The following is a 16904-nucleotide window of genomic DNA, read 5'->3' as shown; positions in this document are numbered from 1 at the left end:
ATCAAAACACTTCCAACAAGACCCTTTGGAAGAGTTAAAATTGCACAGATGAATATATCAGCAAGACTTTTATTCCTTTTCAAAGCACTATCCAAATATATTTTCTCTAATGTGTTCAAACATTGGGATTCTATTTTAATGAAATTCACATGGAATAACAGGAAACCAGGAATAAAACTTAAACTGCCAAAAGAAATGGGCGGTCTAGATTTACCAAACCTGGAAGCTTAATATCACGCAGCACAGATAAGGAATGTGAAAGCGTGGACATTTAGTTGGACATGAACACATTTTAATTAAGCATGTTTGTGCTATCATCTGTGTCTCTTGGAGGTTCTTTACCTCAGAATGGTGGTGTTACCTCCACCATTTTCTAAATAAAAGAAGCAGACTCAAAGATTAAGTGGAAATACCAAACCATTTTTAATTACTGACATTGCCTAAATGTTGAGTACCTGCTGTAACCCTGTTCCAGTCTGAATTCCACAGCACTGTTTTTATTGGATGTTAGAAGCTGACGTATTTGCGTTCCTTATGAATCATGTTTGTCTGGACCTGAGGCTGCTGAATCAGAGAACGTTTTGTTAGAGAAATAAACGGCAGGAAAATATAAAGTAATGATGATGTTTGGATTCATGTTTTGTCGGTAAGGGGGATATTGTTAAAGAATTGGAGAAGACACGAGGAGCGTATCACTGTGGCTCTGCCCTCTGGGGCCACCAGAACACCCCTGCATGAACTCCACTCTGCAACATGTGTTCAACATGTGGGCATCTGGCCTGTGTGTGTGTGAGTGTGAGTGAGAGAGAGGGTCATTTGTGTGTGCACATTTGCGTCTGGGTGTTTGCAGTGTTGTCTCGTACAATACAGGCTGCAGGGTTGTATGATTTGGCACATTCTTTTCCCCGAACACGTTCCCATCTCTGTTTGAGAGTCATAGTTTATGTTTATGTACGTGGAAATTAATGAGGAGGCCTATTTGTTACACTGGTGTTTATGTTGAGTGTGTATGCAAGTGTGTGTGTGTGTGTGTGTGTGTGTGTGTGTGTGTGTAAATTAATCTGTATTAGAACACGCAGTAGGGGGTTGGCCAGCTGCTGGTTCAGCTCCACCTACCCTGAGGGCTGCAAATCAGGCTAATGATTTAAATGGGGCCTCCCTCCGCTCTTTATTCTGCACCCACTTTTTTTTCCAACACACACACTCTTTTTTCCTCTCATTCTTGTTCTCCAACATCTACACACACAATCACACACAGCCCCTGTACCCCCCAGATCTCTGGCAGCCCAAGGCAGTTAGGAAGCACAGTTCAACCCTGTAGATCACTGTGTCGTAGCAGGGGTCTGCAGGGGTCGAGTCTTAAAGGTAATAGTTAATCACCAAGTGCTCAAAGTCAGTTAGCAGCAGTGGAGCAGAACAAAGACAGAGGCGCAGGGGAGGGAGGAAGCAGATACATGAGAGGGATCGGACAGGAGTGCGGCTTGGGACGCATATTTCTGTCCGAACCAGACCCCAGCCTGACGCAGGTAATGTCGGCTGAGTTTGGTCTTGTCACGCTATTGTTGTTACCATGGTTACAGCTTGTCTGTATACAGTGATTAAACAGTTGGCACCTTGTAAATGATGGTTAAGAGGTATTGTTTTATATAGGCTAAAGGTTAATTGTTTTAACGCGTCTCACACACGCACACATTGCGCAACGTTATCAGCGGTAAAAAATTTGAGTGTTGCTATTGGCGTATGTCAAGAAGATCCCTATGAGCTCTCTTAGAGGCCGTACACATGCCGCGTCTTTAACCGCCTGGTAAATGCAAGGTCGGGCACTGGGCACTACTTATGTGCCTTTTTTGTGCCAGCTCTCCAGAGCGCAGTGGCAGGTTGCAGAGCTGATCTTCCTCCAAGTGCTGTTTTTAAGTGTGTAGGCCTATCGTCTGTGGGACAGATGTAAAGCTCTGGCAGCTCTGCACTCAAATGATCAACTTCTCCCCCATATTTATCACAGATTGATATTTACGAGAAAGGGGAAAGATATCTCTTGGCTGTGATTGGTTGTTCCTTGTTACATGGCATGCTGTGTGCGCTGCTGCGTTCCAAAAGTTGAAGTCAGTCTATCTCAGAACGCAGCCGTCGTGCCCTGAGAAATGAGCGCTCGGGAACGTGTGTGCGGCGTCAGTCTGGCGTCATTGAAAACAATGAATTTGAGAGCGCAAAAAACACGGCATGTGTACGGCACGTTAATTGCTGCTGCTGCTAGCTGGTCTTGTCAGAATCCCCCAAGCAAGTATCCCAATCTTTGGGTAATGTTAGGTGGTGACAAATTTTGTTTGATGTCCTCCACATGGAGCTAGCTAAGGTAAATGTACATAAATATTTACCACCTGAAATAGTCTTTATGTTGCGTTCAAGTGTGTTTACGTAAATAACGAACCCCAGCACTGAACAAAAAGTAGCCCAACACAGACAGTAGGTCCCTCAGTTTTAGGCTGAACTCGACTGGAAAAACAAACATTATTTGTAAATATCTGTCTGAAAGCCGGTCTGACGCGTCCTGTAGGGCTCTGGTCGTGTATCCTCACTCTAGATCTGACATTTGTCTTTGAACTAGTTTCAGAAACCAGTTTCAAAATTGTCTGATAAAATCATAACAAATGCGTTTCTATCAACAAACGCTCCTGGCTTGTGTGTGTGTTTAAGTGTGTGTGCACTGTGATGTTCTGACCTGCCTCCATCTCTGTTTTCCACTCCAGAACATTCCAACTTTGGGAACAGTCGCTATAACGATGGCACTGCATAATTGTGACGAGGTGGCAGTGGCTGGTTTCGGCTACGACATGAACACGCCCCACGCACCTCTGCACTATTACGAGACTGTCAAGATGTCCGCCATTAAAGAGGTGAGTTTTTGAACATCTGAGCGCAGCATTTATGTCTGGCATGTTTTGGTGAAATGAAGCCCATTAAAAAGTAAAAATGTGGCACATCATTTATTATGAAGGCGCTCTTAAATGAGCCGATTTCTACTCCATGCTAATGAGAACAATGTTTTCTGGCTTCTCTCCGGCCACTGAGGAATAACTGAAGAAACAAATGACTGTAATCTTTGATGAGGAGGGACCACCACTCTTGTGAAGGAGGGAGAGGGAAGAGGTGAACTGGCCGACAGCCAAAATACATTCACTACAAAGCTGTCACTGTTTAGTCTGACGGTATCATTAGTTTAAGAATTGTGCATGAATGGTACTTCTCAGCTTTTGTATTTGCATCCAAAGATATGACAGTTCTGAGCTTGACAAACATTGTTGCAGAATGTGTGGCGTTGCATTAATGGGATCTGTCCCTCGTGCTGATCGGCTCCTTGTTCTCTGACAGATGAAGTTATTCAGATATGGGAGTTCAATGGAAGCTTCTTTGGTGCTTTTAAAACTGGTGGGAGGACAAATGTCTGCGGTGTGTTGCAGTGTAACTGTGTCATATGGTGCATTTTTTATGTATGATAATTGTGCCATTAGTTTAAATATGCTCATTTGGTTTAGTTAGTTTAGTTTTTTTAACTAAAAGAAAACCAATAATATGATGCATATTCTGAACTTCTCTTTGGAGTACTGCGGACATGAAACTACACAAAAACTAACTGAAACAGAAGAATGAAAACATCAAAACGTTGCATCTGTAATTTTGGCACTGGTCTCTCCCCAGCCACTGCATCAACATGCTGACTGTTAGTGCGTCGTTTGAACAATCATTTTCTAAACGCGCTCATGACGGATCTCTCTCCCCTTCATCAGTCAAGTCTTCCTCTCGGTGTTTACGCTGAAACCCAGTGGAATCAAAGATGTCACTGGCGCGCTGACGCGTGTAAACCATGAGCTCAGTATGATGATAACCTTTGTCTAAACTCTCAGTGAACCTTTGGCATTCATTATCATCATCTTCATCAACATTGTCATCATCAGCCACACATGGCTAATTAATGGGAATAGTTTGGGGTTTTTTGTTTGGAACACTTTTAACCGCTGCCACTCCCCTGAGGGCTGTTTGGCTTTCTGGAACCGTGAAATGAGCCACGTTTTATTCCACTGCTTTGGAGAAAGAGCCTGTTTCCTATCTGGATGGGTGCTTTGAAGCGTCACGGAAATTGTGTAATTAGACGAGATACGCAAAAAATTGATGTCACAATAATCACTGAAGACAGTGTGATGCTACTGAGCTCATCTGCTGTGGTGTGTGAAACTTATTGACAAATAGATTTAATAAAGCTGCTATGATAAATATTTTTATATCAGCAGTGGATCAAATGAAACTTGTATGTGGAAAGGGGTGGCTCGTATTGACAAACAAATCTCGATTCACTGTCACAGCTCTCATCAACCTCATTTCCAGCCGCAGCAGGCAGGTAGCAGCTAGCTGGTGAGCATAGTGTTGCACCTAGCAGCTAAAGACGTAGATATTTCTCTCTGATATTGGAGGAGAGGAAATCAGAGCTAAAATGAGAGATAATCAGGACGCACAAAATTTGACTTGAAATTAATATTAGCACAGCTGTTTACAGCATTCATATGGCAGCAAACCATTATATTCTATGTAAAGATATTTAAAGTAATGGCGAGTGAAGTCAAGCTACCTCTCTTGTGTGTTGTAATGTTAGTCCCTGGGTAGCTACTGTAATGGCCACTGCTTTGCACTGCTGTCACACAGCAGTAACCGCTGATATTGGTAGTTGCAGAAGCACAGCGCCCTCCCTCCAGTCCCCTCAGGTTAACAACATTAGCATTGCACTGTTGCCGCTGTTGATTCAGTTTATTGAGTTAGCGCCGCTAGCCACCGGCTCACCCACCTCCATGTTAAGAACTGTGTGCAGACAATCCAGCCCCAGACTCTGAATCATAGATGTGCTCTGAATGTCATGTACATATCCTTTTAATGATGCTCTATGTCTGACCACTTTGGCACAAACGTCTACTTTGACCCAAAGATGAACTGATTAGATTGTGATGGCCAAAGGTCAAGGTCACTGTGACATGGCATCCATCTCATGCTCGTGAACACGATATCTCAAGAAGGCCTTGAGGGAATGTCCTCAAATTTGGCACAAACGTCCACTTGGAATCGAGAATGAACTGATAAGAATTTGATGGTTGAAGGTCAAAGGTCAAGGGCACTTTGACCTCACAAAACATGTATTTTGCTATACTGCAATTCATGCAGTAACTATGACAAAATTTCAAATAAATGTCTAATATGATAACAAGATGAAGTGATGACATTATATAGCTTAAAGGTCAAAGGTCAACGTCACTGTGACATCATAATGTGACACAAACACTTTCCTGACCATTACTCAACATCATATTTAAGTAATACAAGGAGAGACATTTGGTCAGATCCTGAATTAGTGACACTTATCTTGGATGTTAAATGCAACTGCAACTTGGGTTAGCGGAGGCATACAACTGTGAGACAGTAATTCTACTGTTTTTTCTTAGATATCTGTCTTGCCGTTTCATTTTAAACTTATTTGCAGCAAGTATTTTATCATCAGTGTTCCATCATTGTGCTTATGATGTCTTCAACTAACAGCCAGACAGCAGCCGTGACACAACACAAAAAGAGCAATAGGCTGAGAACCACAAACCACATAAGCTCTCCAGCTAATGCCTCCTTCTCCTCCTACAAACAAGGACACGTCTGGTGTTGCGCCTTATCTTGCTGTCAACCAAACAAATCCACCAGGGCAAAGCTACACTCCTAATGTCAGTTTACAGGCTGACAAGCTAATTAGCGAGCCAGATGTACCATATTGAACAGAGTAAACATTTACCTGCAAATGTCAACATCGCACAGTTTGGATGTTAAGTGGTGCCCGTCCTTAGTCTGCTAACAAAACACTTTCTGTCCTTGACTTGTAAGCTATATTTACCAGCACTCAATTTTTGGACGAGTCTCTGGGCCTCTACCAGCTCAGCTGTCAACCAAACAACAAACACCAGCCTGCCATCCCCGAGGCTTGGGGGCTACGTTTTGATGCATTTTGAAATCCTTTTTTTTTTTTTTTTCTTTAAATGTTCTTCAGATTTATTATTTAAACATGATTTTTGACAGCAGAAATAGATTTCAGTCTGGCTTCGGACATCACAGCCTTATGTTAATCTCCAATAAAATTGTAGCTTATTGTTCCTTTTGGTCCTGCTGTGACCCATCACATAGGTAGGAGGTCCGACCCAGACAGGCCGTAGGAGAGTCTTGAACCAGCAGGATAGACTCAGAGGCAGCTGCAGGGCCCAACCTCCTGTAGCTCTCCTCTTTTTTTCTCCCTCTTATTCCCTCCTGTACGTTTCTTCCTCCACCCTTTGCCTCCTTCATTTGCTCTCTGGCCGTTTCTCAGTCTCTGCATCCCAAAGCACCGCACAGGAACCATCGGCTCTGGTTACACATCGGCCCACTGGATTGAATCCTCATAGCACAGCAGGGAGGAAAGCTGACCCAGTGTGGCTTTACTCATATATATGCACACATGAACACCCACACGTATAGACACTGGGAATAGGAAAGTCTGAAACCGACAGGCCTCGGTGCATATAGAAGTATTCTCACAATGATCACTGGTTATTTTTCGTGTCATCCTGAATTTGTTGTTTCCTCTGATTCTCCCACAGTCATGGACACACAACATATCCAAGGAGAAGGAGTTCCTCCGCAAGCTGGTAAAGGCCAACATCATCACAGACCTGACCAACGGTATCTGAGTTTACACCCACACCCACAGTCTCCTTCTGCCTTTCCCAAAGGACTACGAAACAGGAAACTGAGAAATGGATCGACTCTGGGAGAACGAACCCTTAGAACCCGGGTGGCCCTGATCACTGTCTGGGTTTTTCATATCAAAGGAGATTATTTAAAAGAAAATAAAAACAGACACAGGAGGGTTTCTGTGGGGAGATGCACACATGTGCCTTCTGAACCAAAGACTCCTGCTGATTGAAGCAGGGAGCGGAGGGGGGGTGGACACGGGGAGGACTGGATCTGCCCGGTTCCTGTCTCACCTAGAGACAGTCGCAGGAAAGCTCTGCCGGCTCTGCGCTTCAGCGTTTACCACTTCAACCCTCGGAGTTTCACATGAACGAATCGTACAGAGCAGAGGTGACACGTTGACGTTCAGACGTCAGGATTTAGCTTGACTCACTGGCTGACTTGACGACGGGACAGGAGAGAAAGGAACGAAACGAGGACTGTAGCGGAGAGCATGTGTGGGGATGGGTTGAGTATTAGCAGTGCCAAACGTACCTCGTACAGGGGAGAGGCCGTCCTCCTCCTTTTGCTGCCTGAATGTATTCACTTTCCTCAGTGTAAATATCAAAGATTTTTACTGTGCTTTTTAACAAGCTGCAGCAGCACCCCCTCCTGACCCCAACCCCACCCTCCCCCCATCCCCACCCGCCATGTGTCCATTCATTCATTCACGTTTTTACTGCCTGTCCAGGGTCCAAAATTAACACTTGCTGAGCCAGATGACGGTAGATAAATCAGCGAGGGTCACCTGCCACACAGACTGGTGTCACTTTGAGACACTCACAGTCGAGTGCTTTAGTAAAATACAGACTTCAGTTCTTGCAGTTTTCTCTGTAAAGTCTTTGTATCTATAAAGCGGCTCTTTCTGCTTGTTAAGCCGGCTCTACACAGAGCGGCTGTGTGTGTTATCCCCATGTGGCGGCTTACATCAGGTCATTAAAAAAGATAAAATAAGCTCTCTAAGATTCTCTACACTAAACAGCAGTGAAGCACTTGTCAGGAAAAATATATGTTAATTATTTTGGTCCGTCTAAAATTACTTTCTCAGCTCTGGCAGGTGAGCCCAAAAGTCACATCTGGACACTGCATCTCTCTTCCACCTCTTTGTCTCTTTGTAAATCCCTCTTCCTCTCGGCTCCTTCACGTCACGGTACTGTCTTCATCATCTTCATCAGACATACAGTAACGTGTCCTGCCCTGGTCAAAGAGAGCAGACTCTGTATGTCCCTCCTCCAACCTCCCGTTGCTGCAGAGTTTCTTGTTCTTCAGTAAATGGTGGAATCTCGGATTGTAGAATATAAATATATATATTTTTGTTTTTAGGTTAATTTTAATTATTTATTTTTTCTTGTTGCTGAGTCCCGACGTTTTGGTCACAGGCAGGCCTGCTTTCTGAGTTTGTGTTTTAATTTTTTTTTTTTTTTTTTTTTTTCCCTCGATTTCACCGCCATGTGCTTCCTCAGAGACTGCATTATCTTTCAAGTTTGTGGCAGAAGCAGTGTTGTGTTTAAGCCAAATAAAAACCAGACTCATCAGTGGATTCAGTAATAAAATGTTGTTAGACAGCATCCCTTTATTTCTGTGCTTTACGCAGCTCGTGTTAACAGTGGACATATAATCCCAAATTCCTTTAAATTGAGAGGATCTATGAGGTAATAACTGCTCAATCTCAAATTAACGTGCTGATCAGGCCTTTGCACTTTGCAGATGAAGGTTCTGCCACACACTTCTCAGTATTCTCGTATTTCAACACTGCATGAACATAGAGAGTGTTCAGTATTACACAATCAAACCTTTCCCTTCTTCTTCTGCTCCCCGTTCAACAAAACAATGTGAGAATGTCAAAATCTGTTTTCCTTTTTGTCATTTTATCAAATGAATGCGATAATCATCTTTATATAGTGATGGTGCGTTTAAATACTGCTTCACCAAAGCAGGGTTTTGTTTCACAGATAAATGTCAAACAGCAATTCAATGAGATTTTCATCTGTTTTCTGTTTCTACTTCTTTTAGAAGTGCATATATTCCTGTACATTGTACACATGCAGCTTCACCTCCATTAGTCGAGCTCAGGACGCTGCTGCTGTTGCATCTGTTACATCGCTCCATCGCTTGTTCCTGATTAGTTCTTACAAACACCATTGGGATCGTGCAGCAGCAGCGTGTCCTACCCAGTCCCTTCAGAACGGCTCCACCGGGTTTGAAGGAATAGATCACTTATTTGGAAACTAGGCCCCGTTTGGGAGTTTTCGTGAGAGCGAAGGTACAGCTGACCATTGCACTATCATGAGGCGCTCTCAGTGCCTTACACCTCATCACCTGGAAACTGTAGTGAGGAGTTTGACGCGGGAAAGTAACCGCAGCTGATCCAGTGTGTACGCACAGCTCCAGGTCAGGACAGGTCACATCTCATTTCTGTGATTTGGGACCAGTCCATTTCATATCTGTGCTGTATATATCCATTATATACAGCTGGGGAAGACCTGAAGCCCCATACTGGTTGTTTTGTGTGTTTTAGCCCAAAACTTTAAATGCTGGCTGCTGAACGGCAGCTGTTACAGTGCGAGAAATAATCAAATTCACTTCTTGATACGTCCTGCTATATTGCTCATCAATACTATGGTTTTCGGCAGCTTATTATTTCAGGGGCACTCTCCACCAATTTGACACATGAAGTTCAGTTTACCCATCAGGAGCACTGGTTGTATGTAAAGATGGACGATATGATAGCTCCCCAAAAATGAAGCCATAACATCTCAGGTACAGCACAGGTTGTAAACCCCACCCAATGAGCCAATCGAAGTACGTTTTAAATAAATTTTCCTAAAGATGGTTTCACACTGAGTATGTTTTTCTGGTCTGGTTTTAATTCGTTATTTGATACTATAAAAAGGGGCATGATGTCATGATTGACAGCTGTGTGTACTGATTGGTGTCCTAGCAATCAATGGTGCTGCTCGCAGTTGAGTCAGACAAACGTATGGATAAGAACTCAGTTTCACAACTACACTTCCTGATCACTACCAAGGAGATTAAAAGTACAAGTCATAGTGTCGAGTTAAAACAAAAGCTGCGCTCTATCATAGAACATGGGGATAATTGACCTTCTGCTAAGCCCCACCCCTTTGTGATGTTAGTAGTAAGCATGGAGCCCACACTGTAGCTAATGGCACTCCCTGGAGAAATATGATAATATTTTTGGAAAAAATGAAACAGTGATTCCAGAGAGAAGCAGACAGAGGGGTCTACAGTCTGTGTTTGAAGGATATATCCAGGATGTCAAACTGACTCAGCAGCAACAACAGGTTAAAAAGACAAAGATAGTTAGAAGCTAAAGCCGAACTATAGGCTATAGATCACAGTGTAAAAGTGAACCACCACATCACTGCTGATCGCCACACAAGACAGTGAAGATAAAGGGAAACTTTGCTGATATCGAACCAGCTGTGTGGCATCACAGTGTGTGCAGATGAACAGTGTTTGGCTTCATCCCCACACCTGGACCTCCACCATTGGAAGGGCAGGAATCACTTTTACGCTGTGATCTGTAGCCTGTGATGACACACAGCTGGTTGGATATCAGCAAAGTTTCCCTGCTTCCCTTCACTGGCTCCTGTACAGCAGGGTCGATCTTTGTTTCACTGTTATAATCATTAAAAAGCAAAAGCAGCATGTGTTCAGTAGGCTATATCTTTAGTAGCTAGCTAGCTAACCCTACACTTTTCAGTTTGATTCGGTTTGATTTTGGTTTTGGAACAGAGAAAAAACGTATATCATTAATACACGACGTGTAAAGGGAAACTTGGCTGATATTGAACCCCTGATATTGTAACTCTCCAACATCACAGCTCCAATTAAATGTGTCATACCCCATAGCTTCCATGGGGTCAAAGATCGTGTCCCAGCCTTCATTACACCCTAGACTACAAAAGCGCAGTCTCTAGCTCCAAATGACGTCGCTAGCACAGGATGGCAGTGCTTATATCCAGGATATTTTGGCTTAATTTTTGTACAGTGAGATATAGAAACGCATCCTTACATACAGTCTATGGTCAGGAGGAGAACCCCTCAGCCTGTGAGAACAGTTGGCTCTGGAGTCTGAGATAATGTGGGATCTGGTGTGTTTTTTGAAGCTTGACTCGTACAGGGACTAAAAGTCAGGATATCTTTGCTCTCTGCTGCTACGATTTTGATTTCTTTTTTGATCCGTCTCCTGTGAGGCCCCTTACTTTTATGGATGTGCAATGCCAAATCACTGGAGTCCCTCTGTAATGCTTGAATGTTCCTTGAATGCAGGGAGAGTTTGGTCCCTTCTGACTGCCGCAGGGCCATGTCACTATAATGTGACTCGACAAAAAAATAAAGGAGACTGTCACAGGTTATGGATAACAAAGGGGTTAGATTAAAGCGTACTGAAATCATTTGAAACCAGTTGCTGTTGAAACACAGAAAATCAATCTAAAAGTCTCCTTGTATGATTTGGTCATTAATAAAGTAAAATAAGTGTAGTCAGCAGGCTAAAACACACCAAGCCACCAGTATGGTCTTTAAAGCTTTGAGACTAAGCAGACCCTCAGTTGGAGTTTCTTCTTCTGTTTTTTTTTTTCTTTTTCTTCTTCTAGGTTTTGAATTTTTACGCATGCTGGAGGAGTTCAAATGGATTGGACCCAAATCGCCTCTTCTTCATAACCTGTTCATGTTAAAGCAGAATGTATTCGCTTTTATCATTGATCATATTTATGATTTTTTTTTTTTTTTAATTCCACCACCATCAGAAGGAAGTCAAAGTGATCAAAGTGTTACTGTTTGTTTTTTATATACAGTTATAAATGGCTTTCTGCAACTCAATAAATAAGTTTGTAATGGAAATTTGTCTGTGTGCATTTTTTTGTACATACATATTTCTGTACACTGTGAATTTTCAGTATGTATAGTAAATATTTTTGATGTATTTATAGTCTCTGTTTTATCTCAACAGACAGGCAGGGCTTTTCATCCTTGCTTTTGTCAGAGTGTGACAGCAGGCGGCCTGAACGTCTTCGCAGATGGCTTTTCAAAGCGCAGTGTGGCCTTCGCTGCCACATACAGTTGAGGGAGGCCTCATGTTTTGCAGCATGCTTCAGGTATTATACTGTCTGTGTGTCCATTAGTCTGTTTCAGGGGTTATGAACTGCAGGAAGCTCGCAGTGAAGATGAAGAAGAGATGGAACGGAGGAGTGTGGAAAAGGGGATTTCCTCTCCTGCTCTGTACTCTGTATCTCCTACCTGCAGAGCTGGAGGAAATCATTTTTCAATCCTCCATCCACCGGACTTCCTCCCTAATGTACTCTCCGCTTTTCTCTTGTGTGTTTATGTCTGTCGCACTCCGTGTCCTTCTCTGACTCGCTTTTTCTCCCCTCACCCGCTCCTTTGCCCTCATTCTTTCCATTTCGCCGTCTGTTCCCATCCCTGCGCCGTGTATTTCTTTCTTGTCACCTGCTCAACTTTGAGAGAGATCTTGTTTCATTGCTGTAGCCACGAGGGACTCATTTGAGACCTGTTGCTCGCACACAATAAACACACGGGCGATTCAGCTGCAGCCGTGAATCTCTCACTCACTTTCACACACCACAACATCACCATAAAGCAGGGGAGCATTTCTCAGAAGGAGCGAGAGCAGGCTGTCCAGCTGTGGCTGCTGCAAGTCAGTATGTGTGTGAGGTGAAAGAGGACAAGACGCTGAGGGCCCTTAAAGCGCCGCTGGACCGTCCCATCCTGCTGTTAATGGGGTGCCAGAAACTTTCGGCCCCCACATGTCACGCCTCGCCGGTCACCAAAACCACCTCGCTCTGGCCACTCTGACTCAACAGATTTCCTGACCTCCACAGGGTCGGATCGAATGCTCTCCCCCTGCAGCAGGAGGATATTTGCCACCTGGGATCTCCCCGAGGCAGCTGACTGGGCCGGCCGGCTGGAGGCGGTCGTTCCTGTTTGTCCGGCGGAGAGGGGTATGAGCACGCCTGCACCTCTTCAGCCGACGGGCCTTTTATTCTCGGCGACAGGTTCCCCGCCCCACCTCCTCTCAGTAGGATTGGAACGGAGGGGCCACGACCTCTGGGGCCTGAAATTTAAACTGCTCGTAAAAAGAGTTGGAACGGGGAGAGAAAACACCCATTCAAGCACCCATTTTCCCCTCTGTGTTTACTTAATGTCGGGTCAGCTGAGATGAAGGAAAACAACATTCCCTTCTTTACACGCTGTCCCACATCCTGTCAGTTTACCTTTGTCTGTGGATGTGACTCATATAGAGGGCTGCCGTGCACCTGTGTCACTGAAGTGTTTCTTGCTGTCCTGCCAACTTGTAATTCTCTGCTCACTTCTAGTAAATATCAATAAATATATAGTTTCAGAAAGACAAAACATTTCAAAGATGACACTGAATTGTTAAAAGATGGCAGGACTGTGTTTCTAGTTTTTCTGATTGTTTGTCTGCCCCGCTGCGATGGAAACGCACTAACATGTGCTCGAAGGCAAGAAGCAACCCAGAAACATCTGTAAGCTAGAAACACTTCCCAGTCAGCTCTGTGGCCTTTAGGATGACGTACCAGGAGGAGAAAGTACAAATATATTTTCATTTAATTTCAGCAGAGCGCATTTCGCAACACCTCGTCCTCAAAACAGCAATAAGATAAAATAAATGTTGTCACAGTTGCAGTCCTGAAGGGCTCTGGCAACATTGTGCTCAGTAATGTTAATACTATATTTATGTTTAGCCACCTGACAACGTTTGCTGTCTGCAGCTAACTTACTATATTCATATACACTCACTGGCCACTTTTAGGTACACCTTGCTCGTACCAGGTTGGACCCCTTTTGCCTTCAGAGCTGCGTTAATTCTTGGTGGCACAGATTCAGCAAGGAGCTGGAAACATTCCTCCAAGATTTTGGTCCATATTGACATGATAGCATCACACAGTTGCTGCAGATTTTTTGACTCCTATTCCGCCACATCCCAAAGGTGCTCTGTTGGACTGAGATCTGGTGACTGTGGAGGCCATTGGAGTACAGTGAACTCATTGTCATGTTCAAGAAACCAGTTTGAGATGATCTGAGCTTTGTGACATGGTGCATTATCCTGCTGGAAGTAGCCATCAGAAGATGGGTACACTGTGGTCATAAAGGGATGGACACGGGCAGCAACAATACTCAGGTAGGCTGTGATGTTTAAACCATGCTCAGTTGGTACTAAGGGGCCCAAAGTGTGCCAAGAAAATATCCCCCACACCATTACACCACCACCAGCAGCCTGAACTGTTGATACAAGGCAGGATGGATCCATGACGCCAAATTCTGACCCTACCATCTGAATGTGGCAGCAGAAATCCAGACTCATCAGACCAGGCAACGTTTTTCCAATCTTCTATTGTCCAGTTTTGGTGAGCCTGTGTGAACTGTAGCCTCAGTTTCCTGTTGTTGGCTGACAGGAGTGGCACCTGGTGTGGTCTTCTGCTGCTGTAGCCCATCTGCTTCAAGGTTGGACGTGTTGTTGGTTCAGAGATGGTCTTCTGCAGACCTTGGTTGTAACCAGTGGTTATTTGAGTTACTGTTGCCTTTCTATCATCTTGAACCACTCTGGCCATTCTCCTCTGAACTCTGGCATCAACAAGGCATTTTCGACTGGATATTTTCTCTCTTTCGGACCATCCTCTGTAAACCTGAGAGATGGTTGTGCGTGAAAATCCCAGTAGACCAGCATTTTCTGGCACGAACAACCATGCCATGTTCAAAGTCACTTAAATCACCATTCTGATGCTCAGTTTGAACTTAAGCAGGTCGTCTTGAACATGTCTACATGCCTAAATTCATTGAGTTACTGCTACATGATTGACTTATTGGCTATATGCATTAACAAACAGTTGAACAGGTGTATCTAATTAAATGGCCGAGGAGTTCTTTTTTTGTTTTATTTTCATCATAGCTTGATCTGTCAATTGTTTGTTTAATCAATCTTAACAGTCAAAATGTTAAGTAAAAATTCCCAGAACCCAAGGATAACGTCTTCAACTAGTCTCAACCAATAATCAAAACTCTTAAAATCTTGGGTTGACTAAAATAATATAACCATAAGGTCCATTTAGTAGCTATTTTGGAGCTTTCAGTCCTATCGCATGATCTTCATCAGCAGATACAGTTTGCCCAGTTGTCATGAAATTGTAGATATTCAGATTTTACTTTAAAGGCTTCTCGTCTGAGATTTAAAGGTCTTGACTCTGGTAGTTGCTTCTCTGGAGCATTTTGATCATATAACATGAGCTTCCTCAGCAGATGAAGTTTGCAACTAAATGGACCCTGTGGTGATTTACAAAGAAAGTGATAATTGAACATGAGTTTCCACCGTGGGGTGGCTGGGCTCAGCCTTAGAGATAGGGTGAGGAGTTCGGACATCCAGAGGGAGCTCGGAGTAGAGCCGCTGCTCCTTCGCATCGAAAGGGGTCAGTTGAGGTGGTTCGGGCTTCTGATCAGAATACCTCCTCCCATTAGAGGTGTTCTGGGCACGTCCCAATGGTAGGAGGCCCCGGGGTAGACCCAGAACAAGCTGGAGGGATTACATATCTCATCCGGCCTGGGAACACCTTGGAGTCCTCCAGGAGGAGCTAGAAAGTGTTGCTGGGGAGAGGGACGTCTGGGGTGCTTTGCTCGGCATGCTGCCCCGCGTACCAGCCCCAGGTAAGCGGGCGGGCGGGCGGACAGACGGACAGGCAAATTCCATCTCCTGACCAAAGGCTTCATAACAGCTCTTAAACTGATTATTTTGCCAACCAGACACACTTCACATTGAGGAAGCTAAATCCAGCGAGCCTGAGACTTTTACTGTAGCGTCACCAAAGATTTTGGAAGAAACATCTTCACTTTTCATCTTGTGCTGCCACCAGGTCAGGATCTAAATTGATCCAGTGCTGTTGTTTATAACAAAAATACTACTGACATTCTCATCAGCCTCAGCTGTACAGTGTGTTCTGTTTTAGCCAGCAAATGTTAGCATGCTAAGACGCTAAACTGATATAGTAAAAACAGTAAACACTATAGTACCATCACAGTAGCACAACAGTAGCACAGAGTGCTTCATTCCTGCGGCACTCTTTTGTGAGTATGTTGGCATGCTGATGTTAGCATTTAGCCTGAGGCACTCCTGTGACTCAGATCAGCCTCATGGAGCCACGATGACTGTCGGCACTTAGTCTTATTGCGTAATACACACTTAAATGATTCACTGACTGTCAGAATTGACTCTAATTGATTTTTGATTATTCACCTTATCATTCAGCTGTATTTCCTTGAGATAAGATTGAAGCCAGAGTGACACACTGAAGTTTCAACAGTGTTGTAGCTCTCTGTTGTGTACTCTGCTCACCCTCCATCTATCCACATAATAACGCCTCTAATCAAGCTGTGTGCCGACACTTTGCTTTATGATTTGTTTGTTTGAACAGTGGGACAACAAATCTGGGGGACGCCTGCAGGAACGCGGCTTTGAAATGCTCTGATGAAATGTAAATCACTGCAGATTTATCTGCGCTTCATTCATTCGTTGGGGCTAATGTGGAAACACGTTGTTACGGAGCTCGCTGTTTTGCTCTTGCAGCTACAGTGCGACTTTGTCCCACAGATTTGGCTGTGTTTTACAGATGTGGCCTGAGGGCTTTGGACAGTGTGCTGGACGAGGGGAGTTCCCACTTGCAAAGTGAAAACAAACTTTCAAAGCTGGAACAGGCCCAAGAAAACAGAGGCACCTTTTGGATGGGAGAGCGCAGAAGAGACGGAAAGGAAGGACCTGTGACCTGTGCCTCCAGGAGAAACCGGAGAAACCTTGGAGGGAATTTAAAATACCCTCAAACTGTCCGTCACATCTGGAGCAGTCGCTTTCCCTCTCCCTTCAGCATCACTACCCAAAATCCAAACCACCCACCCTCTCCCCGATCCAGTCCTGAACTTGGATGGACACAGCAGCTCCAGAGGCCCAAACCAGCACCCCGTATCCATGGAAACAGCTGTGTACATCCAGGAGAGAACTGACTTTCGCCAGACACAAACAAATGATAAAAATCAGAAAATCTTGTTGAAAAATGTTCTCATAAATT

General features: G+C 44.1%; 1 protein-coding gene across 6 annotated transcripts in view; it reads left to right on the top strand.

Moving 5' to 3' along the window:
• The window catches only part of st3gal3b (ST3 beta-galactoside alpha-2,3-sialyltransferase 3b), an 89148-nt gene extending 77493 nt beyond the window's left edge, over positions 1 to 11655 (top strand). For all 6 annotated transcript variants that reach the window (XM_033650363.2, XM_033650362.2, XM_033650367.2 and 3 more), the window contains 2 exons: positions 2748 to 2894; positions 6654 to 11655. In XM_033650363.2, the coding sequence (XP_033506254.1) occupies positions 2748 to 2894; positions 6654 to 6743 (237 nt within the window). In that variant the 3' untranslated portion in view covers positions 6744 to 11655. The remainder of the gene's footprint in view (positions 1 to 2747; positions 2895 to 6653) is intronic.
• Positions 11656 to 16904: the final 5249 nt, after the last annotated feature.

This window comes from Epinephelus lanceolatus, chromosome 12 (assembly GCF_041903045.1).
Source record: "Epinephelus lanceolatus isolate andai-2023 chromosome 12, ASM4190304v1, whole genome shotgun sequence".
Classification (NCBI taxonomy): Eukaryota; Metazoa; Chordata; class Actinopteri; order Perciformes; family Serranidae; genus Epinephelus; species Epinephelus lanceolatus.
Note: the sequence above shows the minus strand (reverse complement) of the source record. Positions and strands in the feature narration are given on the sequence as shown.